Source organism: Pseudopodoces humilis, chromosome 23 (genome assembly GCF_049639895.1).
Source record: "Pseudopodoces humilis isolate 2021_Gansu_Grassland_sample_001 chromosome 23, ASM4963989v1, whole genome shotgun sequence".
Lineage (NCBI taxonomy): Eukaryota > Metazoa > Chordata > Aves > Passeriformes > Paridae > Pseudopodoces > Pseudopodoces humilis.
Window position 1 is genome coordinate 8,646,281 of NC_142222.1, and position 26,517 is coordinate 8,672,797.

Consider the following 26,517-nt stretch of genomic DNA (forward strand, 5'->3'; position numbering starts at 1 on the left):
ACCGGGGCAGTGCAGGGACCAACTCCCTGGAATGGGAGCAGGACAGCTTGGTGAATCCTGCTCTGACACCAGGAGAGCTCAGGGAATCCTCCTCTGACACCAGGAGAGCTCAGGGAATCCTGCTCTGACACCAGGAGAGCTCAGGGAATCCTGCTCCGACACCAGGAGAGCTCAGGGAATCCTGCTCTGACACCAGGAGAGCTCAGGGAATCCTGCTGACACCAGGAGAGCTCAGGGAATCCTGCTCCTACACCAGGAGAGCTCAGGGAATCCTCCTCTGACACCAGGAGAGCTCAGGGAATCCTGCTCTGACACCAGGAGAGCTCAGTGGATCCTGCTCTGACACCAGGAGAGCTCAGTGGATCCTGCTCTGACACCAGGAGAGCTCAGGGAATCCTGCTCTGACACCAGGAGAGCTCAGTGGATCCTGCTCTACACCAGGAGAGCTCAGTGGATCCTGCTCTGACACCAGGAGAGCTCAGGGAATCCTGCTGACACCAGGAGAGCTCAGGGAATCCTGCTCTGACACCAGGAGAGCTCAGTGGATCCTGCTCTACACCAGGCTGTGCTCTGTGTGCTGCTGCAGCAGCTGGAGAGGGAGTGAGGCTCTCACCTGATTTGACTGATTTTACTGATCTCAGTCAAATCCACAGCCAGATCTGTCCCATTTATTCATTTGCTACTTCAAAAAGCAGCTTTTGAGGCACACAGAAAATAGGAGATGCTGATAAAAATTTTTAATTTTAATTTTCTTTTTATGTTGCTCCCTTCTGGAGACCTTCTCATCCACTTTTAACATCTCCACTTCCAAAAAACGCCCTGGGGTGTTTTAGCACCCTTTTAGCATAGGTTAATTCTCCCACAGGAATGCAGAACTAAAGAGAGAGTTGGGGATATTCTTCTGTGGCATCAATGGAAAGTCATTTCTGGCAGCTATGGCCATGAATGGCTGTGATTTGAACCAGCTGACTGCAGTGAGGGGTTTGGAAAGGGCTTCATCCCAATTCCCTGTGTGAGCAGGGAGGAACAGGGACTGAACAGAGTGTTGTGAGCAGGGAAGAGGTCTCAGGGCAGAGCAGGACTGAGCAGCCTCAGCTCCACCAAAATGCAGTGACCATTACTGGTCAGTATTTGCGTTTGGATCCCTTGTGTAAGCCCTAGCTTATGGAAAGTTCCAGAAACCTCTGCTGGCAGGTGAATGAGAAGCCAGGTTGCCAAAGGCACCACTTTCAGATAATGCACTGACACTGTTATCAGCACGGACAGGACTTTTTAGGTGAGTAATACTGACAAACTAGGTTTCAGGGTCTGTTTCACCTGCTTTATATCTCTTGTGTGCACATATAGGAGGAGATGGTAAATCAGTGGTAAATGTATTTATTCCATCTCCCTCTGCCCATGAAAAAGATACCTAGAGGTAGAAAAGGTACAGGGAGTGATGAAATGGATCTGTGGAGACATGCACAGCCTACCTACAAGGAGAAATTTAATAGTCTGGGAGGTATGATATAAGGGAGACAAGAAAAATCTATAAAGTCATGATCTGAAGATGACGAGAAGCAAATTATCCTCTTTTGTTGGGATGGGATACTGTGAGACTCCCACTTAACCAGACAGCTGTTTAAAGCAGCAAAATGAAGTGACTTTTTTTTACTTCTGTAATGAAATTCTGAACCTCACTCTTTGAGCAGAACCAGGGAATTGGGCAGTGTTTCTGAACAAACACTCTGAGCAGTGACTACCCGGGATTTTCTATGCATTAGCTCAATTTGCTAGTGGTGGTTGTTCTGTTGGGTTTGGTTTGGGAGTTTTTTTGTGTTTTTTTTCCCTTACAGATGTTATTTTAAAGCACGAACCTGACAGCATCACAGCTTACAAGGGTGTTTGTAGAGGGGGGGCTGAGAAAGGGAGATCCAGGAGCGAGTCTGGCTCCTGAGGACTTGCTCTGGTTCCACGGCAGCGTTTCTGCAGCTGCAGAACCGAAAAGGAGACATTTGCTTTATGCCTAAGAGGCTTTATTGTTTCTAAACTATATATAGTCCTGTAATCTTGGTTTGGGTAGGGGAGGGCACTGCGGGCCAGCCTCCAGAGCATCCCCGCCCTGCCGGGTGGGCGAGCGAGGGGTTAACGCGGGGCTCTGGCAGGCTCATTGTCAGAATGATGTTTAGCCAGGTGTTAATCCGTGTCTGCGGGGAATTGCTGGGATTCATTATTCATCCCGCTGGGGGAGGTCACGGGCCTGGGCGGCTGCCAGCGCCGGAGCAGCCTCCGCTCCCGGCTTCACTGACATGTGCCAGCCGTGATGGGGCGGTGAAAGCACCGGGAGGAGCCGGCAGGGCTGGAGGGAGGCAGCGCGGAGAGAGGGGACACGGACAGGGATAGGGGACACGGGCAGGGAACACGGACAGGGAACACGGACAGGGGACAGGGACACGGACAGGGACAGGGATAGAGGACACGGGCAGGGGACAGGGACACGGGCAGGGGACACGGACAGGGACACGGGCAGGGATAGGGGACAGGGGCAGGGACAGGGAGAGGGGACACGGACAGGGGAAAGGGGCAGGGACAGGGAAAAGGGACACGGAGAGGATACAGGGGCAGGGATAGGGGCAGGAAGGAGTGACACAGGCAGGGGACAGGGACAGGAGGGACAGGGGCAGGAGGGAGGGACGGCCTGGAAGGAGGGACACGGGCAGGAGGGAGGGACAGGACAGACGGACACGGGCAGGAGGGAGGGACACGGACAGGGGACACGGGCAGGAGGGAGGGACACGGACAGGGGACACGGGCAGGAGGGACGGACACGGGCAGGAGGGAGGGACACGGACAGGGGACACGGGCAGGAGGGAGGGACAGGGCAGGCACACGCGGAGCTCCGCGCACAGCGCTTTCCCCGCCCGTCCCTCCGGCGCTCCGGGAACAGCGGCCGCTCTCCCGCAGAACAGCTCCGGCTCCTTCCCTGCCGGGGACCGAGGGCAGCAGGGGACACAATGATCAAATCCAGCTGGTTCTACGTGAAGTTCAAGCATGCCGAGAAGGTAAGTCCAGCCTCTGCTGCAGCCCTTCCCCGGGCACTCAGCTGCTCCCCTTCCCTGGAAGTGTCACCGGGAATTGGAATTGTTTTTTCTGTGACTCCATGGATAAGGCTGTGCCCCTGGAAGTGTCACCGGGAATTGGAATTGTTTTTTCTGTGACTCCATGGATAAGGCTGTGCCCCTGGAAGTGTTACCGGGAATTGGAATTGTTTTTTCTGTGACTCCATGGATAAGGCTGTGCCCGGAGCGGGGCACGGGCTGCAGATGCGGCAGCAACTTCAGCACGGTGCAGGTGGAGGAAAGCTCGCATCTGATTCCTCCAATGCCGTGTCGGGGAAAAAAATATAAAAATAGAGATGTGTTTGTTTTCCTCATGTGGAGCTTGAAAGGGAGGAATATTTCTTGTTCTGTGGAGCCCGTTATGAGTTGTGACCTGCTTCTGCAGGGAGGTTAGTTGTTTATTCTCCTTTTAGTTGGCCGTAATTATTACTGAAAGAAAGAGGTTTTATTGATCAAAAAGTAGCAAGATGTGTTCAGGAGTCTTTGGTGTGGGGTTTACTGTGGAGCTTGCTGTATTTCCCGTTGCACAGAACAGAGTGTTTGCTGGGGGATTTTCCTCTTGCACTCAGCTTTTACTTTATCCGTGCCTTGGTACCCAGATCCTGGGGGAAGCAGAGGAACAGGGATGGGGAGAGAGGATGGACCGGGATTGCACAGGAATCTGCTCAACAGTGCTGCATTTTCACTGGGGATCTCCTGCAGGGTCTCCTGCCCTAGGTTACAGGCTGATCCCATTTTCACTGGGGATCTCCTGCAGGGTCTCCTGCCCTAGGTTACAGGCTGATCCCATTTTCACTGGGGATCTCCTGCAGGGTCTCCTGCCCTAGGTTACAGGCTGATCCCATTTTCACTGGGGATCTCCTGCAGGGTCTCCTGCCCTAGGTTACAGACTGATCCCATTTTCACTGGTGCTGAGATGCAGGCAGGATGTGGATGTGGCTTTGCTGTTTCCTTAATCCAGCAAAATAGGGAAAAGAGCAAGACAACTTTCTGTGAAAACACTAAGCAGCCCTGCTGTCTGTTCCCTAAACATCCTTGAGCAGTTAGCAATTTGCTCTTAGAGCAGAGGGAAAAGCCATGCACGTGCTGTTAGTCTGAAATTTCCTATTCTGGCAAATAGTCCCACATTGATTTATTGCTTGTCTTTGTGCCTCAAGTTATACTGCACTCAGTGAAAGTGTATGTGTTTCATTTAACATAAAGCATATATATTTCATTTAACAAGATTGTCCTATCATTTATCCCAGGCTGCAAACAGCACGTGTCACAGATGTAACTGTTCCATTTCATTTGTTTTGGGCAGTCTTAAAAAGGCTGCAAAATTCGCTGTATTGGGCGGTTATTATCTTCTTGATGTTTCTCTGCAATAATTCTGTGTTCTTTAAAGTTGCATCAGACCTATGAATATCTCTAATTAAACAAATCACCTCAGCATATTTAGCATCTAGAACTTCCTGGAAATAATCTAAGGAAATCACCAGTTATTTGCCAGTGGGTGAGGTTGGCTATTTAAAACGCATGGGGATTTCTTTTTCCTCTACATTTTGTGATTCAGTTCCTTTATTCTTTATTTTTTTTTGACACCCCTTGCAGTTGATGCAGAAAGCCCTGGAGTCCCTCAGCAGAGCAGATAATGTTCCTGCTCTGCTGTCACCGGGTGATTCTGTGGAGTGTTACATAACCTGTCATACCAGTTTTGTCAGAGATATTTTTGAGATCTACAACCTGGGAAATTTGAGTGTGGATGAAATCCAGGAAACCCATTTAACCTGTAAACCTACAGTGACTTGTGCCTTACCAGCCTTTCTTCTGACCCACCAGGGAAGGTGCCAGGTCTGTTCATCTGCTGGGGGGAGAAAAGCCCCAAACCATAATGCACACACTCAGGAAGGCAAAAACTGAAGTGCATGCCTGGTCTTCTGCTGGATTTCATGTGTGATGAGGGACTGTTAACCCTTTTTTTTTTTGAAGTGAGGGTTTTGTGATGGGAGGTTCCTGAGCCATTTTGGGTTTGGCTGCATGGATGGGCTGTACCCCCTTGCTGAACACAGGATTTGGTGTCAATATTCTTGTTGCAGCTGGGGCTTGGCTTGCTCTGCTTTAGCTCCTAGTCTTGTCTGCCTGTGAAAGTTGTGCTAGTGTGGCTTAGGTGTGAATTGATGCTGAATTTATTAAACTGCTGCAGTTCTCTGGCTGGACACTGGGTACACACTCCATGGAACAAGTGTTTCTGCAGTAGTACAACCACACTGCCTTAAAAAAATTAGGTCAAATTCTTTTGGAACTCCTCTGCGTTGTCATGGTCTTAGAAATTGGGTTTATGTGAGCTAAGCTGAAGAACCTTTGAAACTCTCAAACCAGCTTTTTACAGCAGTTTGTCTAAATGGATTTAAAACCTCCCTTGGAGATGCAGTTTCTCCTCTGCAGCTGGCACGAGTGCTCCACTCCCATCTGGGCCTTGTCAGCCCACACAGAGAGGTGATCCCAGCTCCACCTGAGCTGCCTTTATTCCCTTTTTGTGCTGCCTTTATTCCTTTTTTGTGCTGGCTTTGTTTCCAGGCGGGTCAGTGTGTCCCAGTGAGGGCACAGCCCTGTGGTGTGTACCTGCAGGAGCAGAAAGGACAGTGATGTCTCTTCTGGCAGCAGCCTGTGAAACCCACATTAATTTAAGTTTGCTCTCCTCATGTGGAAGTGTTACATAATCTCTGTTTAAGGGAGGTCATTTTAGGTTGGGAAGAGGTTGGGTCTGTGCCCTCCTGTCAGTTCAGTATCTCAGTTAATCACAACTGGAGCTGCTCTTGCTGTGCTGACATTGCACTGCTCCCTCTGAATTCTCTTGTAAAGAAGTTCATTGACATTTTTACTGCCTGACTGCCTTTGCTGAAGTTGATGTCCTTGCCTCTGGCCATCACAATTTTTATTTTTTTTTTCTTCTGGTTTACTTCAGAAGTTGTTGATGTCTGAGGCCCCCGCTTTGATAATGTATATATTTATATCCATGTCAGAGGTAACTGCAGGAAGCTTGTACATTGTAAAATCTTCCTTCCCATGTAGATTGACAGCCTGTCAGTGTGCTTTCCTCCTTAAACTGTTCCACTGGTTGTGTTTGAATGCTGCTCATCCCAGCAGGGTTATCTACAGAGATCTAAACAGAGGTGTGTGCTCATGGAACTGGCCTGAGCCTTAGGGACTGAACCCTCACAGCTCTTCTGGGAGCTTCCAAACTCATCCCATCCACCTGGAACCCTGACATCTCTTCATCATTTCATTCATGTCATCTGCCTGCTTGCTCAGTGACTGGTTTGCACTGGTAGGAAGCGGTCATGCATCTGTGGGTGCAACACAAAGCCTGAAAAATGGTCACCTTTTATCCTAAAGACATGTTGGAACTGGAAACAGGAGAGAAAGAAATCGATGTGCTTTGGTGTGTTAGTTTGCTCAAGTCATCCAAAGTGTTTTTTTAAGCTGTGTAGACAAGCACAATAAAGCCTTTCCCCAGCAGCACAATTTTAGTTGTGATTAAAATAACCAGATAATAATAAAAAGAAAAACAACTAAAGTAGAAATCTCCACAACTTCATCTTGAGTCTATTATCAAGCTAATTGCTAACATGCTATAATGCAGACTGAAAGGAAGCCTGTAGGATAAACCCCAAAGTTTTTCTGTTTCAAAGATTTACTCTAAGGTCACTTGGCCACGAGCTGCTGGGACACAATACCCGTATTCAGTCTGGGTGCATTTACACCGGAATTAAGATTCAAAGGCTTCATGTGAATAATATTGCTGACACCAGGAAATTAGTTTAATCTGAAGGGGGAAAGAAAGAAGGCAAGCTCTTGGAAAAAAATCTGTGAAATTCTAGAAAGTGTGGGAGACGTGTGGAGGGAGGCAGAGGGAGTGAAGCCTGGCTTCACGTGTTGCTGCCTGGATCTGATGGGTGAAAATGGAGGACTTGAAAGGTTTTGCTTTGTCCTTGAAAAGCCCTGCCCCTTGTTTGAGGTTCATTGATAGATATTGCTGAACTGAAGCAAAGCTTAATTTTCCTGTTCCCAGCTGTGCCCAAGGGAGAGAAGTGCTGTATTCCTAGCTAGAAAATTAGATTAAAACACCCACTACCTAGATCCAGGGTACATTCATTTCATCCTCTCTTGTAAGACTCTCACTACTCTGAAAGGCAGTTTACAGTTTTGACAGCTAAAATAAAAAGCCTGAAGGACAAGCAACCACTTTGAATGTTAGAAGGGCTTCATTTCCAGCAGAAAGATTTCAATTACAGTCATTTTCCTCCAGTAAGTACAAAGAGGTAAATGGAACCCCTGTTTCAAATGTTAAACTCACAGACTACATTATTACCAGTTGTACTTTGAAAGTAAAGGATAAAGCCCATCTAAATCAAAGCCCTGGTTCCAAATTACTTTTTAAGAGTGTGATGAGGTCTGCACCCGGTAATTCAGGCACTCTGTGCTGAGCAGCACCGAGCACATCAAATGTGACTTCCATTAGACCGTGCTGCTCCTGCAGGGGCTCGAGGCAGGAAGCATCTTGCTCGACAAGCACTGAGAGATGCAACTTGAAAGGGCTGTTCTGCAGCTGGGAATTCATGAGTTGGCTGTATTTTTAGAGAATTTAGGGTTTGTTTTTTTTTCATCCCTGACTCTGCTCGTTATTTGTCTTGTCCCTCTTAGCAGTAGTTTGACAAAGATTTGGTTATTTATCTCCTGTGTGGCACAGCCTCTTCTCCCTCCCGCTCCCCACACCAAGGTTTTTCATCCCAAACCATTTCCTGCCCTTGCTGGGGTAGGGAACACCTTTCCTTAAGTCCAGATACTGAAATGTTGCACAGAGTTTGCATCCTAGAGCGCTCTGCAGAGCCTGACAGCTGAGGTGATGAATCAGCCTGATGTCCTGAGCTCACCACAACATTCATTTTCCCTGGTGAGCCCTCCCAGAAATCCACACCCGTGGCTCTCTGGAGTCAGGGATTGCAGGGTGTGGGTGACAGAGGCACATCCAGGCTGCTCCACTGGCACTCACACCACCCTGGGAGCTGGGAACCCACCTGTTCTTTCACCAAAAGTGTTTGCTGGAGATAATTGCGCTGTTTTATTTATTCCTCTTTGCTACTTCTTTCCCTTGTTGCCTTGTAGAAGGATTTATGCAGGTGTGAAATCAGATGTTCCTCCTAAAACTAATGGGGATGATCAGCCAAGGGATGAGCTGTCCTGAATTACTCAGCACCTGGTTCACTATTTTTATATGCTTTTAGATGCCAAAATTTTTCAATTTTTTCCTTTCCTGCCTATGAGTAGTACAAGTTTGCATTTTAAAAATCGTGTTGCAACTGTGACTGACAGCATTTTGGGGAAACGAGTGAGATTTGTCATTTTATGTTCTTGTGAACAGAGATTGGGTGTAATCAAGGAAGACAGATGTAGGGATTTCATTTACTTGTGGATACAAATCATAAAATCATAGAGTGGTTTGGCTTAGAGAGGTCTTTAAAAATCATCCAGTGCCACCCCTGGGCTGCAGAAATGACTGAAGTACTTATTTATTTATTTTTGCTTTATTTATGTGTCTGCTTATTTATTTTGACTTCAATGGATGTTTCTCAGTTCTGCCAGTTGTTGGTAGTTGGGCTGGACCCTGTGTGCTTTTGGATCAGGGTGTTTAAGTGAGCTGTAAAATCATTCTGATTTCTTTCCATGCCACACATTGAACGTTTGCCGCTTGTTCTTTTGCTGTAAATGGTTATCAGCGAGGGCCTCTGAGTTCTTCAGGCTTTCCTGGGAATGTGGTAGAGATGGAAAGGGTTTTTCCTTCCTTGATCTGGGGCAGTGTTTGTGTCCTGTGTGACTCAAGGGCTGCTCCTGCCCCTCGCAGCATCAGGAAATCCCAGCACCACCCGCCTTCCCCCTGAGATCTCTCACAAAAAGAGTCACTGGGGCAGAACTGTTCAAACATCTCAGTGACACTTCAGGGTCCTCCCACTTATAAATGGGAATGTGTGCTTTTTCTTTTTCCCCACCTGGAGCCAGCTTCTGGACAGCTTTGTCTTTAATATGGATTTGGATCTAGACCTCAAACTTTTCCATCTTTAGTCCTTGTTTTTTGCATATTCTTGTGAGGCTGAGAAGAACTGAATACTAATGGGAATAGTCAGTGGCAGATAAAATAGTAGAGGGAAAAAAAACCAACCCTGTTACATTCTTCTGATGTAAATTTTTAATCAAATGTATTTTCTTCTGTTAAGCAACTTTTACAGCCCACTGCACAAAACATACAACCAAAAACCTTTGCACAATGAGCTGCATGTAATAGGCTGGCAATGCATCCATTACACGTTTTTAGGTCTGTAATGCATTTAAATCCATTTTTGTGTGCATGGTAGTGTAGCCTTCAAAAGATAATTAGAATTTGCTCAGTCTTGCCTTCATAGTTCCTTAGGTTTTCTTCCAATTGCAGTGCTTTGGAAAGCTTCATTAGAAGTGGTCTTTTTCTGTAACTAGAGGGAAATGCCATTTGAATACCTTAGGAAATTCTCAAGAGGTTAGAAAGCTGGAAGTTTTGTATCAACATTTCTGCTCATCCTGGTGCCTCCTTTCTGGGGGTTTCTGTGGGGTTTCTCCAAGCAGGGGCTGCTTTCACCACTGTGCCAATGATGCCTTAATTTTAGCTTTCATGTTTTTCATATTCTGTGTTTCCTAGGTGTGTGGTTTTGAGCTTCATATGAAGAGTTAGTGAACTCTCTTCACAGAGCAGGCAGACAGAACAATTCCTTTTCTAGCTTGATACCAAGGACAATCCTTACAAGTTTCAGGCCCAAAAGCAGAAACAAGGGTGGACTGAGGAGAGAAAACAAGCAGGATGAGATTTCATCATCTGAAGCTGTAATTGGACAATTAACCCCCATATGCAGATAGACCTAAATCTATGAAAATATGAGACCTTGTCACCATTTTGTAACCATTTTTGGTCCATCCTGGGTGTAGCCCTGGCCAGGCTCTTGTACTGCCCAAGGTGTGTCCTTTAGGGCCTTTGAATAAATCCCTACTTTATTCTTCAGCTCTGTCAGCCTCTGTTCCAGCTCAGCCTTCCCAGGGCATCACCAGGAGCTGGAGGCACTGGAGCTGTGGGCAGGAGTTGTCCCATGGCTGTGCCCAGGGGTGGCAGGAGGAGGTGCTGGGGTGTCCCTGGGGACAGGAGTGCTCCAGCTGCCTTCCCTTGGGGCTGCTGCCTGCGAGGGATCCCCTGGGCTGATCAGGAGGCAGGTTCAGGCACTCAGAAATGCACAGGAACTCCCTTGAGCCGCTGTCTGGGACCCAACTTTTGACTTGAGAGCCTGTGGTGTGTTTAACTCCGTGGCCAGTAACGCGTGGCTACTTGATGGATTAATATTCAGGACACAGTAGATGAGAGAAACTGGCTGGGAGGATGTCACACACAATCTGTTCTTTTTGAATTCCTCTTCGTTTTGAAGCTAGATTCACCAATTCTGTAGATGGGAAGGGGGGAAAAAAAAAAATACAGGCTTACTCTGATTTTTAAATTTTTTATTCTCCCCTCCTGGACTTCATTTGCCTGAGGGCTAGTTCTGCCCTTTAATTATTTAAGAACTGGGTTTTGTTTACAGTTTGTAATAAAACTGATAAAAGATTAACAAGGTGCTTGTGAATCATTTTAAGCAAATTAAAGCTTTGAAAGACTTACAACTGCAAATATTTGAAAATTGTGCAGCAGAAAAAATAAGAACAGACCGGAGCAGGTAATCAAGTTATTGGATTTGTTTGGGAGAAAAAAAATATCTTGTTTGCAATCAGATGTGAGAGCAGCATTGTCTGCTCTATGAAATATTTATATGTGCTTTTAGCAAATTTGAAGAGACTGGTTGTATGAGACAGCACCAGGCCTGTTAAAATCCTGTTTTATTACAGTGTGGGGTAGGTGCAGGGCCAGAGGATGGGGTGGAGAGGGGATTCTGAGTGAGATTCGTGTGTCTGAGTTCACTTTAGCAGCAAACCTGTGCCAAAGCATGGGTGCCTTATGCTGCTTTTAGGGACTCTGGTGGCTCTTCCCTAAAGCATCCTAATGAAATGATGGACTCTGAGCTGATTGCCATGCAAAAGTGAAATCAGGGAGGTTCCAACTCCATTTCTAGGCACAGATTTTGGGGTTATAATGGATATTTCCATTAAGACATCAGCACATCACTCAGCAGTGCTATGAAAGACAAACCAGCTAAAGGTAAGGGAGCATCCTAAGGATGGAGCAGGGAACATTGCTGTGATGGAATAGAAATTCCTGATTTCCCTGTGTCAGGGCCATGTGCTGCTCTCATCATTCCCTCTCCAAAGACCTGCAGACACCGAGGGCTCAGAGAGGAAAGGCAAGGCTGTTCAGAGGGGTCTGTGTGAGGAAGAACTGAATGAACTACAGCCCCTCAGGCAGGGGGAAAAGGAAAGGGGACGTGGCAGAGGTCTGTGAATTTGGGCAGGACACCAGAAACCAGGTGTGTTTCTCCTGAAACACCAGGAGATGCCAAGGGATGTTGGTGAGAGCCCAGCTGCAGGAGATCAGGTTGTTCTTTGGGAAGGTGCTGGCCAGGGCAAATGGGTGTTCTCAAGGAAACTGTAGATGCTGAAAGTTCACATCACTTGTGGGAGAGTGGGCCAATTAATGGAAAATAAATCAATGGATTGCCACTGAACCCCTGACAGGAGCTCAGTGAGCTGGGAGTGACTGGTGGTGGAAGCAAGGGGGAAAGATGCAGGCATATAAATAGAGAGACAGGAGTATTATATGTACTTATCCTATTTTTATTCTCTTCCTTTGGACACCCATTTATGGCCACTGTTGGAGAGAGGATGCTGAGCAAGACCCTTTGATGTGGCCCAGCACAGCCGTTCTCTGTGCTGGTGGCACTGGGGCAGCTCTGTCTGAAACATCTTGTCCTGTGTGGTGACTTCTGCATAAAACACATGTTCTTCAACACCCACCGAGCTCTGCAGCTTTGGATTTGGCTGTGGCTGTTACCTTCAGACAAAGGCATGTCACACAGTGATTACAGGGTGGTTCTAATTGCTGGATTCCCAGGGAGTGAAAGTGCTCTGGCTCTGGGAAGGAGAATCTCACATTGCCTCTTCTACATGCTTCATTTTCTCCAGCCATAAAATGGGTGTGAAGGCAAATGTGTTATCAGGAGCATTGTCATTTTGGAGGCAATTCTGATGCATTTCTCTGAAGCCACTGGACAAGGCACAGAAGCAAGAGAAGGCAAGCAGCATTTCCATTGTAGTGTCCCCAGAAAAGTTGGAAGATGGGTGAATTATTGCATTGCAAAGCTCTTCAGCACCCCAGTAAAAAATCAGGACAAATCTTTAAGCCTAAATTACATTCACAATTGAGTGAGGTGACAGGAAACTTCTGGGGCAAGTGAGGAGAGCTGGAGTCTAATTAAATGGAGTAATTTTATTCCTTTGGGGATGAGCTGTGAAAGCCAACACGGTAACACAGCAGGTTCAAAGGTCTGTGTGTAGGTCCTAATCTCCTTAAAAGATGGGATTGAATTTCACTGTCTGTATCATAAACTTGGGTTCAGTAACTAAATAGTTCCTTTCTTGAGCATCCAAATATAAACTGGGAAAGAAGGCAGAGGAGCTTAAAGGAGGGGAATTAAGCTGTGCCCATGCACAAATGCTGCCTATAGCTCAGTGATAATCACAGAAATATTCTGTAATGATCTTTCTGTCCCCCTTTTCAGCTGTGTGGAGCTCCAGTGTGCCCTGTTAGAATTACACTTTAAGGCAAACAGCAATGATTTAAATGTCTCCTTTTTCCTTTCCCTATAGCTGATGTTTCTGCTTTGCTCTATTTGTTTGGAAAGGAGTTCTGAGCAGTGGGAGCTGGCAGGGGCTGAGCCCAGTGTGGGGCAGGGCAGTGTGTCCCCATCTCTGCACGTGGTTTGCATTACTCTGCAGCTTTACTGGAGCAGGGTTTGCAGCTCCCAGGGTTCTACACAACACAGATGTTGGAGATGAACAGATAGTGCCTCTATTTCCTTGTTTAGCATTCTGTCATTCCTGTGTTGTCATCAATCTTTGTCCAGCCCTCTTGAAACTTCGCCTGTGTTTGTTGTGTTCTCTGTGACTGTCAGTGATCTCCTTTAAAAGCCCAGGATCCATTCCATCTGGTCCTAGGGAACTTGGCAGCTTGCATGGCAAGCAAGAGCTGAATTTTTTTTTTTTTTTTTTCCTGTGAGTGCTAGTTCAGAGAAGTCAATTCATGGCTAAAAAGATTAAATCCCTAAATCAGAAAAGCTGGGAAAAAAATATAACAATGGCAACTCTGCCAAGGAAGTGCTTCTTGTTGGATTAAAAAACCTTATGACAAGTTGAAAGAGAGAGATTTGGAAGGGTAATTCAATTCTGTTGTCAATCCAGGAGAGTTAAAGCTGGAACTGTGTTAGAATACATTAACAGCACTGCTGGATGGAGAGAATCAAGTGCCTGTCAGAGACAGTTTAGTGCTGGTTTCCATTCTGCCTCTCTCATGACCTGGTTTGGATTCCTTGCCCTCGGTACCACTGGGGTTCATCACCTGCTGTGTCCTCTGCTTCCATGTGCAGGTTCCCTCTGAAATGAGCTGTTTGCAGCAGCAAGGACACGGGGGGTGGCAGTGGGATGAGGATGGGAGGGGGCCAGGCTGGCAGGTTTGCAGAGAGAGGCACCCATGTGGTGTGTGGGAGGTGGCAGGGACACCTCACACTGCAGTGTCCCCTCTCCCTGGGGCTGCTGTTCTCCCTGCTGACAGGAGAGAGCTGCTTTTCCTCCTGGGGATGGCCCTGGTGGTGTCAGAGCTTGGGGTGTGCTGCTCTCCTTGTGCTCCTGGAGGTCGTGGGAAGCCTGGTGCCAGGGTGAGCCCTCACCTTCCTGCTCCTGCTGTGGCCTCTCCAGCTTCCCAGACTTCCCTTCCCTCTGTCCATGTGAAAAAGGGGAAACCAAAGACAAGCCAAAATCATCTCTCTCCTCAGCTCAAGGTTCAGGTTGAAGGTTTCTGGTTTTGTCTTAGCAAACAGGCTCATCCAGCGCTTGAATATCACTGTGGTGTGTCCGTGACAGAAACTGGGAGCACAAAATCCCACTTTCCTCCTCAGCACAGACAGCTGATGACAGGGAGGGATGGAGGGATGGAAGTGGCTGCTGCCAGTGTGGTTTGCTGTCCTCACTGCACAGTCAGTGGCAGGGAAGGCTGGCTCTGCTGGCAGGACGGTGCTGCCCTCTCTCCTGGCACTCAGCACATCAGGGGACACTCTCAAGTCCAGCATATCCATTGCTGTCACATTATTTCTTTCATCCTCTTCAAGAGCCAGGATAGAGCCCGTGTTCCCACAACATTTCTATCCAAGAATGGAGTCTGTGTGAAACAGTGCTCAGTACTGACCTGGGGAGAGTTCCCTGCACAGCTGCAAACTGATTTTTATCATGACCACAGTCAAAACTCAAAAGACTTGTCTAGAAGTGTCTGTGTGTGGGCACGTTTATAGATGTAATGTAATACTTGTAGGTCTGAACATTGCATGCAGTGTTTAATGTGTAATTACATTAGACATATAATACCTCTGGGTTTAAACACAGACACAGGCACAGCGCTGATTGGTCTGCATGATGTTGACAGACAGTCACATATTTTTCCTTTTTGGAATAATTCTCTGAGGTGTATGTAAGAAATCAGCAATAGCCTTTAATTTCCTTCAGTAATCCCAACTCCCACAATCAGTGCAGTGAAAGCCATCGTGCCTGGCTGGAGGTGCTCGTGTCACTGCCTCGGGAGCATTGCAAAGACTGGGAGACAGGATAGCAGCCTGGGAATTCCATGGAAACCTTTCCTGAGAGATGCTTCAGTTTTGTGACGGGGAAATTTTTGCATAATTCTATGGATCGTCTTACTCTGGATTAGGATTTAGCTAAAATCAAAATTGTGGAGCTGCTTCATTGGGATGTTTGCTTACAGCCAGATCCTTGCAGTTCACAAGGCAGATGTATGAGTTAAGCTGTAAGGGATCAGTGAGAAGCAGATTCCTTAGGTGATATTGAATATTACACCAAGCTGTGTGTGCATCTTTTGGAGCCTGGCTGCAGATCTGCTGTGGGGTGTTTCTGTGCAGCTCCCCTGGCTTCACTGGAGCAGTGTCACCAAGTCTGGTTAATGAGCCAAAGCCATGTTCACTTCCCAGGGCTTTCCTGAGTCTGCCCCAGACCTTGTCCTCATTTTATCATTTCCTAAATTGTGACACAATCCCATCCCAGAGCTGTGACACAATCCCATCCCATCCCAGTGCAGTGACACAATCCCATCCCAGTGCAGTGACACAATCCCATCCCAGTGCAGTGACACAATCCCATCCCATCCCAGTGCAGTGACACAATCCCATCCCAGTGCAGTGACACAATCCCATCCCAGTGCAGTGACACAATCCCATCCCATCCCAGTGCAGTGACACAATCCCATCCCAGTGCAGTGACACAATCCCAGCTCAGTGCAGTGACACAATCCCATCCCAGTGCAGTGACACAATCCCATCCCAGTGCAGTGACACAATCCCATCCCAGTGCAGTGACACAATCCCATCCCAGTGCAGTGACACAATCCCATCCCAGTGCAGTGACACAATCCCATCCCAGAGCTGTGACACAATCCCAGCTCAGTGCAGTGACACAATCCCATCCCAGTGCAGTGACACAATCCCATCCCATCCCAGTGCAGTGACACAATCCCAGCTCAGCGCAGTGACACAATCCCATCCCAGTGCAGTGACACAATCCCATCCCAGAGCTGTGACACAATCCCATCCCAGTGCAGTGACACAATCCCATCCCAGAGCAGTGACACAATCCCATCCCAGAGCAGTGACACAATCCCATCCCAGAGCAGTGACACAATCCCATCCCAGAGCAGTGACACAATCCCATCCCAGAGCTGTGACACAATCCCAGCTCAGTGCAGTGACACAATCCCATCCCAGAGCAGTGACACAGTCCCATCCCAGTGCAGTGGCAGCCAGGCAGCAGCAGGTCAGTGCTGTTGTCTGAGGAGGAATTTTTAATGGAAGAACAACGATATCTAGTCTGTCATGCAGCTAATCTATTTCTAAAACGAAGCCAGGAGCTCCTTTTGCCTGTAAGAGCAGCAGTTTAAAAGCCTGAGGCACAAAGAAATGTCCCAGGCTGAAGGCAAGGGTGAGGTTCTGCCTGGGTCCTGTCTGTCCATGGCAAGAGAAACACAAAGGTGTTTATTTTACAGGTTGTTATTTTCCCCCTCACTAGATCAACACCTAAGCAAACTCAGGAGCAGGCAGAGCACAGTGGTCTCTTTTCCTCCTGGAGGTGAGCACGTTCCTGCAGCTGAGGCTGTGCTGGAGCTGTCCTGTCCCACCAGCAGCTCTGCTCTGCCTCGCTGCTGCCCGGCCTGCAAGAGCCTGACAAACACATTTCCCCACTGGAAAATGGCATTAAATTAAATAGGTATCAGCCTGCTACTCTGGGAGCTGAATGTCAGTGCTAATAAAGCAGAGGCTCCATCTTTCCCAGAGGACCTTTGGAATCAATTGAGAGCCGTGTCCCCATCCCCCTTTGCCAGGGGGTGAGCGCTGCTCGTGTCCTCGCAGTGAGGGACAGCAGCAGCACGCCGTGCTGACTGACAGCCCTGCTCCCAGCTCTGGAGGAGACCAAGTGACCTTAAACCCTGCCCTTCTGCTTCTGTTTTCACTGTAAGAAAACACTCTTTTTCTGTTGGTTTTTTTTCCCCTTTTTTATAACATTGCCCTGGCTTTCTATTCATCTCTATGTATTTTTTTAAGGTCTTAACCCCTTCCTGCCCTGAGGTAGAATGAGATTAGCTTTGAAAGCAGCTCAATGTCATTTGTTTAAAAAAGAAAAAAGAAAAACAAAAAAAGGAAGAGAGAGACTAAAGCAAGGAAGGTGACCTTGCAAAGTTGCCTGTAGAAAAAGATCTCTCTTATCATAAGCCTAAAGTAATTAGCTTTATTTTTGGTGTTGCCTTGTATGAATTGTTCATGCATGTTGGCTGGCTGTGGAAATGCCTGATGAGAGCCTGAGTGTGCTTTCCAGGCTGCTTGGCCACTGCCTGTGAGTGCCTGTGTCAGTGCAGGAGTTTCCTCTGCCCATGGAATGAGCACTGAGCTCTCTCCCCCTTCTGCAGGGGAATGCTGGTAAATCTGGTAAATCTCTGTGCTCAGGGGGGATCCTGCATCACTCGGCACTGGAGCTCAAGGCTACTAGGCAAGGAATAGTAATAGAAGAAATCAGCACCATTACTATCAATGAAACATCCTTTTCTTGCCTGTTTTGCTGTTAAATGATGATGAAGTTAGTGCTTAAGGTGGCAGGTGGGCAGAAAGGATCCCTTGCCACATTGCTGTTCCTTTCTGTGGGCAATTGGAAACTCCTGACTGGCTGAGATGAGGCACTCAGTGGTGCTGGCAAAGCCATCCCATGCAGGATGTGCAAGGAAGTGTTTTCCTGGAGAGCTGGGGAGTCCTGCAGCTCCTGCACAGGAACCCAGGAGAGGGGTGAGCAGCAGGGGCTGCTTGGAAATGACTCTGCTGATGTGTCTGTCACGTCTGTCGTGGGCTGCTTCTCTTCCCTCGGCTGCTGCAGTCACTCCTCAGCTCTTGGGGCAGTGGATTTACATCCTCACCTCCCCCAGAACACCAAGCCCAGTGCCCCTTGCCCTGGGAACAGCTGATGTTTCCACCCAGCACAGGGAGCAGCCCCACTGAGCATGGGGAAATGTCCTGATGGACATTGTCAGGAATGCTGGCCCTGTCTGTTCCTTGGCTCTCAGTGATACTGGAAAATCCAAAGATGGTGTGGCTCTTGGTCTCCTCTTACTAATTCAGCAATTGCTTTGAGCCACGGTGAAAAAGTAAATGCAGATATTGTTGTGTAGGCCTGGCCAAAGGACTTGGCTGTGGTGTGTAACCTATTTCTGGGTGTAATTACCTTGCCTGTTATCAGTGTGGTTGTTAGGGTGCAGCAGTAATCAGGTTTTGGCAGGAGATGGTGCTTTGTGTCTGCAAAGCCCTGCTCTAATCAGGGGGCAGGATCAGGCTGCAGCGGCCGGCCGATGGCAGGGGCAGCGTGCTCCAACCAAAACAGCGGCTCTGAGAGCTCTGAGCCTGACATTCCCAGAGAATCAGGCATTTCAGGGGATGCTGATGCAGGCTGGGGGCAAAAAAAAAAATTAGCTGTGATGTCAGTGGCGTGTAGGACATGAGAGAATAGGTCAGTGTCTCAAATGCAGCCTCTGGCAGCTGCTCCCTCTGACAGTGCTGGTGCCAACAGAGGGAGGTCATGGGAGGCAGATGTGGGATAATCTCTTCTCCACCTTAAATCTTCTCCTGGTTTAAACCCTGAGAACAAGCTTTAATAGCCTGCTTAAAGGGTGCAGTTCATTGAATTCTGCTTGGATTATGGCTTGTTCCATTTGGCTTGATTAGGTTCAGCAAGGAATTGGGAACAAACTCCAGAGCGACTCATTTTGAATGGGGAATGAGATCAGAGCTGACTCTGACATGTATTACTGTCAAATGCAAAAGAATTGGTGATGTTTACTCCCTCAGCTGAGGGCACCCACATCATGGGCTTTCAGAGGATCACCCCATGTCCGTGGCTGTGGTCTGCAGCCATGGGAGCTCTGTACAACCCCTCTTAGGATGGATGGATTTGCTGGCTAACACAAGGAGGGGAAGTGGAATGTCTAAATGTGGATGTGAAACATGACTGAAGTCATTCCCCCACTTAGGCTGACCTCCAGGATCATCCCTGCTCCTTCCTCTTATCTAAATACACCAACTGAAGTTTCTTACATGCAACTTGTGTGGCCCAGCATTGGATTTTTTTTTTCCTTTTTTTATTTTCTTTTCCATCCTTAAAGTAAACTGAGGCTGCTTCTGCCAGAGCATAATCTCTCCTGTAGTGCAGTGATTAAATGCTGGTAGTTGGAGGGTTAGGAAAGTCCAGGAATTGCTTCTCCCAGGAAAAGCACGTTTTTGGAAGATCTGTTTTGATTAGTCACTAGAATTTGTTTGCAGTGCTCTCTGGAGAGCTCAGGTGTTTTGGGTGGATCAGAGCAGGTAACAGCTATTCCCTGTTAGGATGAGGCAGAGCAAGTGTGTCAGCTTTGTGCTGAGGAGAGAATCCTTCTGCAGCCCCTCCCTCGCCTTCTTCAGACTCCCAAAAATGCCTGATCTGAATCAGCTTAAGAGGGTTTTATTTCCCCTTTCCTTTGTTTGAACTTTCAGCCCTGTGAAAACCCATTATAAAGGACGAATTGTGGGGCAGGCCCCGATAGCATCAGCTGCCAGTTTATCTTTCCCGTGGCACAGTGGCTCCTGTTCCTGCCCAGGGGCTCCTGCCTTGGATTGTTCCCATGGTTTGGGTGGCTTTTGACCCACGCCAGCCCCGAGCTGGGCTTTTGCCTTCAATGAGCTCTGTGTTATCAGCTCCCCAGGGCTGCTGTACCTAGCACAGCCTGGCACCCACTCAAGGCTGTGGGCGTCCTTAAGATCCATCATTGATGGCTCACATGCTTTTTCCTCCCCAATGAAAACAAGCACTTTTTGTTTAAGTTCACTAATGTTTGGCAAAGAAATATAGTAGTAATTATACACCCAGCCTCGTCCTCCTCCTCCCCCTGCACCCCCAATCCCACTTTTATAAAGGCAGCTAGCACTGGAACTGAAATAAATGTCATGAATGAATAATAATTTCTTTCATTTACACAGTAATTAAACTTGTTGAATGCAGACTTTATGCTTTACTGCACAGTGTTTAATTGGAGTGGTAGATCCAGGCTTTTGTTAAATTCAGGAAGGGAAAAATGAAATATCTACATGACTATCAATGTGTTTTGTTACAAACACTTTGTGGTTGGTTTTTTTTTCCCCTACAGTGATGCTGACAAAGGGGATGAATGTGCTTTTCAGGCTGTTGTTTGCATCTTTACAAAGGTACTTTGTGGCCAGGGTTTCAGAAATGTGACAGAGATGTACCTCCAATGCTTTAAGGCTGCAGGGATTAATCAGCATTTCTGAAACCTTAGTCATGGGCATAGATAGATGGGTATATCCCATCTTAGCAATTTCACTTTCCACAGGATTTATTTTTTTCCTTCTTTCAGTCCTCTAGGCTTCATCTCTCCCCAAGAATTGGCCTCTTCCCCTCCCTGATGAAAGGCAGGGCACGATGGCAGCAGCATTTACAGAGGGGTGATGTCCTCACCCAGGCAGAGAGGGCTTGAGCAGTGGTGAGGATGGAAAATTTGCTGGTTTAGGTACAGAAGCAGGGCAGCTGTTACCCCAAAACTGCAAGCACAGAGGTCTCTCAGGAGCTTTCCCAGAACGCTTCCCAAAAGCTGGACAAAGTGTTTTAATTGTCCTTCATCCAAGGATTATTTTTTCCACCTTTTCTGCTCTCGGCGGGGCTGACATCTACAAATGTGTGTTGCTAACTTCATTTTCCTTCTTACTGAGGGAACAAGAGGCACTTGGGCTGTTTTGTTTATAGCTGTGCTCTCAGCCTTCCTTCTGCATGTCTGGAGATGAAGGTGACAGCTTGAGATTTGTGAGCCTAATTGGCATACAAAAAAATTAATCCACTGGGAAATGAGTTATTTGCAATTATCTGTAGATTTGGCTTTATTTCATGGAGACAAATATAGTTGCTTGGTGACTTAATTACAACATTTTTTTAAGATTATGAGATTTTAAAAAGGATATCATTATTAACAAGATCTTGAGACTATATTTGGTGATTCTGTAATTACAACTCTGGCCATATTTGTTAGCTCAGAAAATAATACGTGGAAGCTTTTAATTAAAATAATGAGATCTGTTCTTGCAGATAGGCTTTCAAGTACCACCCTTGGATAACAGGACCCTTTATTGTTCAGTACAATCTAAAAGGAGCTGTACTGTGCTGGGAGAGTGTCACAACTAAGGCTGAGGCAGATCAGCATTAAAATATTCTTTGGCTGCTGGTTAAGAGGATGAGCATGAAGAGGGTAAAGCAGCTAATTGTCCACAGCTCAGCTGAGCTCTGCTTGCCAAGGCAAGTTTCTCAGAGAGAAAATGGCTAGAAATAGTCAAACATTCTCCATCTGTGTGGCTGCTGTTGGTGTGCAGGGTGTGCAGATGTGAGCACAGCTCTTCCTGAGCTGATTGCCAGGGGCTGTGGTTCACAGCAGCCTGCAGGATGAGCCCTGGGAAGGACGTGGCAGCCACCCCTGTCCCCCACAGCACAAACTGGGTGTGCTCCAGGCTGCTGTGTGTCACTGGGAGCTCCCCTGGGCGCTGGGATGGTGGCTCCTGGTTCCCAGAACAGCCAGAGTGCCCCAGTGAGGGGTGCAGCAGAGCTCCCTGAGCCAAGGGTGCCCATTCCTTGGGGACAGAGCAGCTGTGCTTGCAGCTGGAAACCACTGGCTGCTGTCCTGTGGCTCCAGGGACTCTGTTTTAGCCAGCATTGTGCGCTGGGGCTGTTACTACAGAGTGCACCTTCCCAGATGAGCCTGGCTCGTGCTGCTGGAGCAAAATGCTGTTTTTACTCCTGTCACTGTGATGGGCTCACTGAGGAGGCCTAAAGCACATTCCTGAATTAGTGTCCAACACCCACCAGCAAGGGATCTCCAGGAGATCCAGTTTTTTTACCCTTTCACTGACGTGGTTTCTCCACCAGACCTATTTGGCATCACCTTTTTCATAGACAGGGTGCTGATTTGGCTGTTCTGCAAGGGAGTTAGAGCACATTTCCCTGCTGACACAAAGCAGTGTGGAACAGCACAGCCCTGGGCCCTCTGGAAGCAAAGGAAAGACCTGAGTGGACTTAAGGATACACTGAATCAGACCCTACAGGAGAAAAGAATTAGACATGCAACATCAAAGCACTATTTCCACATCTGGGAAAGTGTTCAGAGAGTCCCCAAAGGTAAGATTAGGGGAAAAAAGAAAAAAAAAAAAGTCAAGTGTGTTCATTTCTTATTAGCAATGTTATTGGCAATGAGATATTCTAATTGAATTACTCCTAATTAAAATAATTATGTTTTCTAAGTACTGTGATCTGTAGAGACCATGTAGAGAATCAAAGATAGAAATAAACAACACCTTGTAAATTCTCTCTAAGCTTGATGATGCTTAAAGTGTTTTTTTATTATTTCTCTTGCTCTGCATGGGCTGGTGCCCATGTCATGATGGTTTTTGGGAACCTTGCTTCTGGCTCAGAAATCCAACTGCTGTTGTGAGAAGGATCAGCTGGAAAAAGCTCAAGGGTCAGATAAGGAAAATAGAACTGGTTTTCTTCCTTCTCCACACCCATCCTGCCTGACCTGGAGCAGTATCTTGAACCTGCTCCACCTGGATTTTCCACCAGCTACTGGGCTGGGACCTCAGTTATCTGTGCCTGGCCGTCTTTGGTCTCTAACAGAGCCTTTTTGGTGTGCAAGACCCTGAAATCTCAGCAGTGATCTCTGATTTCTATCAGGGGAGAAAAAACACCCAGGAGGGCAGTGTTTTGTTGATGAAGGGTGAAAGGTGAACCCCAGGGTGGCTGTTGAGATGAAGCTGCGATTCCTGCTGGGATCTGGCCCTGGAATATTCTTTGCTGTGGGCAGGTTCCTTTCATTTTGCTCCCTTCCTTCTGGAGTGAATAATCTTAGTTGATCTCCTGCTGCGAAACACTTGGATGAAGCAAGGACTAATCTGTCAGGGAGGTAGAAATCATCAGTGTCAGGCTGTGCAGATCCATCCCTCACCTGCAGATGTGTGTTGTGCTCAAACTGAGCTTTCCCTGAGCTTTTCCTGGGAGCGCCGTGCCCGTCCTGCCTGGAGCCCACGCTGCCCCAGGCTGCACCCCAAGGTGTTTCCTCACAGATTTCTGTGTGTCCTGTTGTGGGGTGTGCATCAGTGGTAGGTAACTCTGGGTTTGTGGGGTCACACCAGGTCAGATTGGACAGGATCCTGCCAGGCTCCGTGGCTGGGTCCCTCGGAGCAGCCCTGGGTTCCGTGGGATGGATTTTTCAGCACGCAGCTTGGGGATGGGCAGCGCCTTGGGAAAACTGGTTTGGACAAACTGGGAGGGCTGGGACATTCAGCCCAGGGCCATGGGGAGGGCTGGGGATGTTCAGAACCCCTGGCACAGGGATTTGTTGGCTGGTCAAGGGGAGCCTGCTGCTGTCACAAAACATTTGTCTGGTGGAAGGTGTCCCTGCCCTTGGCAGCCAGGGGGGCAGAACTAGATTATCCTTCAGGTCCCTTCCATCCCAAACCATCCTGGGATTTTCTGATTTATGATGACCCTTAGCATTGTCCTGAATCAATCTAAAGGCCTAATCAGTCTCAGAATAAGCTAATATTTATCATACACAACCCTTTATAAAGGCCAAACATTGCAATTTCTTCTGAGGAGGAGAAAATTTCAAAGGTTTCTCACATCAAATACTGCTGATTTTTCTTTTTCTTTTTTCTCATGATCATGATTAAAATTCATTTAACATCCTCTCACGAGGAAGAAAAAAAAAATATATACATTTGATGGCTTTGTGCTTTCTTCCCCTCCCTCTGTAAAAATAGAAAAGCTTTCAGATGTTGCATGAACAAAGATATGGAAATGTGAGAAGAGGGCAGCATCTGGAGGTTTTCAAACACAAGAACACGGGCTGTACGTTTCTTTTGCTGTTAGAAGAGTGAAAAGCTGTTTCCTGTCATTTCCCATCTTGTCACTCGCAAGGCTGGCATCTTGCAGCTCCTTGCACCAGCTGTTGTTTTTTTCTCCACAGACAGATGGTGCAACCTCTTTGATAATTTTTTTTGCCGTGTTCTGAGGATTTTGCATGTGTACTACCTTTATGTAATGATCATATAACCCTGTCACTCACTTTATCCTGTTAGCAGTGCCATCCCTGAGAGGAGGAGGAGGAGGAGGAGGAGGAGGTGGTGTAAGGAACTTAATCCTCCTCTTGTGTTCTGACATGCTTTGAAAATACACTCTGGAGCTGCAGTTCCAAATATTTCCAGAAGCCTTCTGTATTCCTGTCTGAGGGATTCCAGAATATCAGCTGTGATTTTGTAGCATTCCTCTGCTTGTGTGAATTGGATGCAGCTTTGTAGTAATTACAGGGGGTTTTGTCCCTTCACAGAAGCACATTTTTGCTTTGTATTCCTGGAACACAAACCCGGGCTGTTACAAATAATTCCAAGGCAGCTACGTGTGGAAAGGAATGGAAATGACTTCCAGTATCTCAAAAATGGCTGTACATAATGCTTGTAGTTACTTTATTCCCTTTGATTTCCACCTGCTCTGCAGTGTTGGAACAGGGCCCTTCTGATGGTTCTGCAGTGCTCAGGACTGGGAGCTTTTGAGGTTTGCTGGACTTCCCTGGAGGTGTTGGAGCTGCAGATGAGCAGATGCCCCCACACCCCTGCCTTCCCCACGGGTGGAAAAGCAGGCAGGATTCATCTGGGAGAGGCAGATGGATGATGAGCCCCTGGTGTGGTTTCTTCTGTGCAGCAAACTTTGCTCCTGGGTCCCACCTTGCAGAGTTAAACTGAGCACGTGAAACTGTGTCAGAGTTGGGGAGAACTGGTAAAATTAATGAATCCTGAGCAGCCAAGCTGCTGAGTGGGGGTGAGAGATGGGGTGTCCACAGCAGCAGCTGGTGCAGGTGTGTTCCAGTCCATTTTAGGGAGAGGATTCTGCCCCTGTTCCCCTGTGCTCAGGTGAGAGCCCACCTGCAGAGCACAGGGAGCACCTGGAGCTGCTGGAGGAGCCCAGGGGACCAAGGAGGGTGGAGGAGCTCTGCAGTGGGAAAAGGCTGAGAGAGCTGGGATTGTCCAGCCTGGACAGGAGAAGCTTTGGGGGAACCTGGTTGTGGCCTTCCAGGACCTGAAGGGAACTTGCAGGAAAAACAGAGAGACAATTCACAAGGGCCTGGAGTGACACAGGGAATGGCTCCCACTGCCAGAGGGCAGGGATGGATTGGGATATTTGGAATATTGCTTTCCTGGGAGGGTGGGCAGGCCCTGGCACAGGTGCCCAGAGCAGCTGGGGCTGCCCCTGGATCCCTGGCAGTGCCCCAGGCCAGGCTGGATGAGGTTTGGAGCACCTGGGACAGGGGAAGGTGTCCCTGCCATGGCAGGGGTGGCACTGGATGGGCTTTAAGGTCCCTTTGAACCCAAAATGTGATTTTCACCAGTCTAAGTCAGGGATCAAAAGTTTGTTCCTTCGTTGTAGGGCACCAGAGAAAAAATTTTGAGGTAGGAACAATGCATTAAAATGCATTTAAAATTGGAAATTAAATCCTAACAATCTAGTTTTGCAGGTATCAATATGCATAAATGTTATTAAAGATACGATGGCAATGGCCTTTTGATGATGAGATCTGTGATTTGTAGGGTTGAGCCCATTTTTCTAACGAGTGGTGTTTATTTAATGGTACTTTGGGTGTTTGTATATTTCTCTCAGAAAATACCATTGCAGAATGAATATGTATTATTTTTTTTGGCACTGTTTTGCACATTTATTGGTCCTGTCACCTCCAGAGTAATAAGTGTAATTGGAAGAAGACAGGTAGTAATGAGCCATCCAGTTTTCTCTTCTTTGTTTGCCTTTGCATTGTGTTTGTGCTGAAAAGAGCATCCTCTTCCCACAGCCAAAAAACCATTTGCTCTGAATTGTTTACTTAGTGCCCTGTAAAAAAGCGTGGCTGCTGTCACAGAAGTGACTATAAAAGTGACACCGTGGGGCTCAGTGTTTATTTTCTCTTTCTCCCTGTCTCAGAGACCTTCTAGAGCACACTTTCCCAGCTCAGCTACCAGTGCTGCAGTCTCCAGCTGTCAGCAGGAAAATCAGAGCTTTGTGAGCCCCACAGGGTCAGGTTCACGATGAGATTGGAGAGCTCAGAGCTGGAGCACTCTAAAACATCCCCTTTTCTTCCCTGGACCACAACTGTGCTTGGCTTCTTAAGGGCACCCACAGGGCTCCCTCCTTACATTTGTTTTTTGGATTTTTTTTTTTTCTTCTTGTGATGCATTCCACTTCTTCTGTTTTGTTTTGTTTTGTTTTTTGCCTGTGCTGGAAAAGTGATAGGAGAGGCAGATTCGAATCCCAGCTGCTTCTGTAAGGACAGGCAGGATGAAAATAATATCCAGACATCAAATGGAAAATAAAAAATTCACTTTGAGCAAATACAGGATTCCTGCACATCACAATCTCCCTGTGAGGGACCCAATGTTGAGATTAGGACCTGGACCACTGTGCTAAATCAGATTTCATTCTCAGAGAAATATGGACCTGTGCTGGCTTGTTTGCTTTGTTCTGTATCAAATGCTCATGAGTTTGTGTGTGTTTA

At 47.4% G+C, this 26,517-nt stretch overlaps 1 protein-coding gene across 7 annotated transcripts in view; it reads left to right on the plus strand.

Moving 5' to 3' along the window:
• The window catches only part of AUTS2 (activator of transcription and developmental regulator AUTS2), a 663,646-nt gene that overhangs the window by 211,115 nt on the left and 426,014 nt on the right, over positions 1–26,517 (plus strand). Inside the window, exon 1 of one of the 7 annotated variants that reach the window (XM_088066218.1) lies at positions 2,953–3,041. The exons of the other annotated variants lie outside the window; for them this stretch is intronic. Within the exon in view, the coding sequence (XP_087922344.1) occupies positions 2,994–3,041 (48 nt within the window). The 5' untranslated portion in view covers positions 2,953–2,993. Of the gene's footprint in view, positions 1–2,952; positions 3,042–26,517 lie in introns of those variants that run through there. 7 annotated transcript variants of the gene reach the window in all.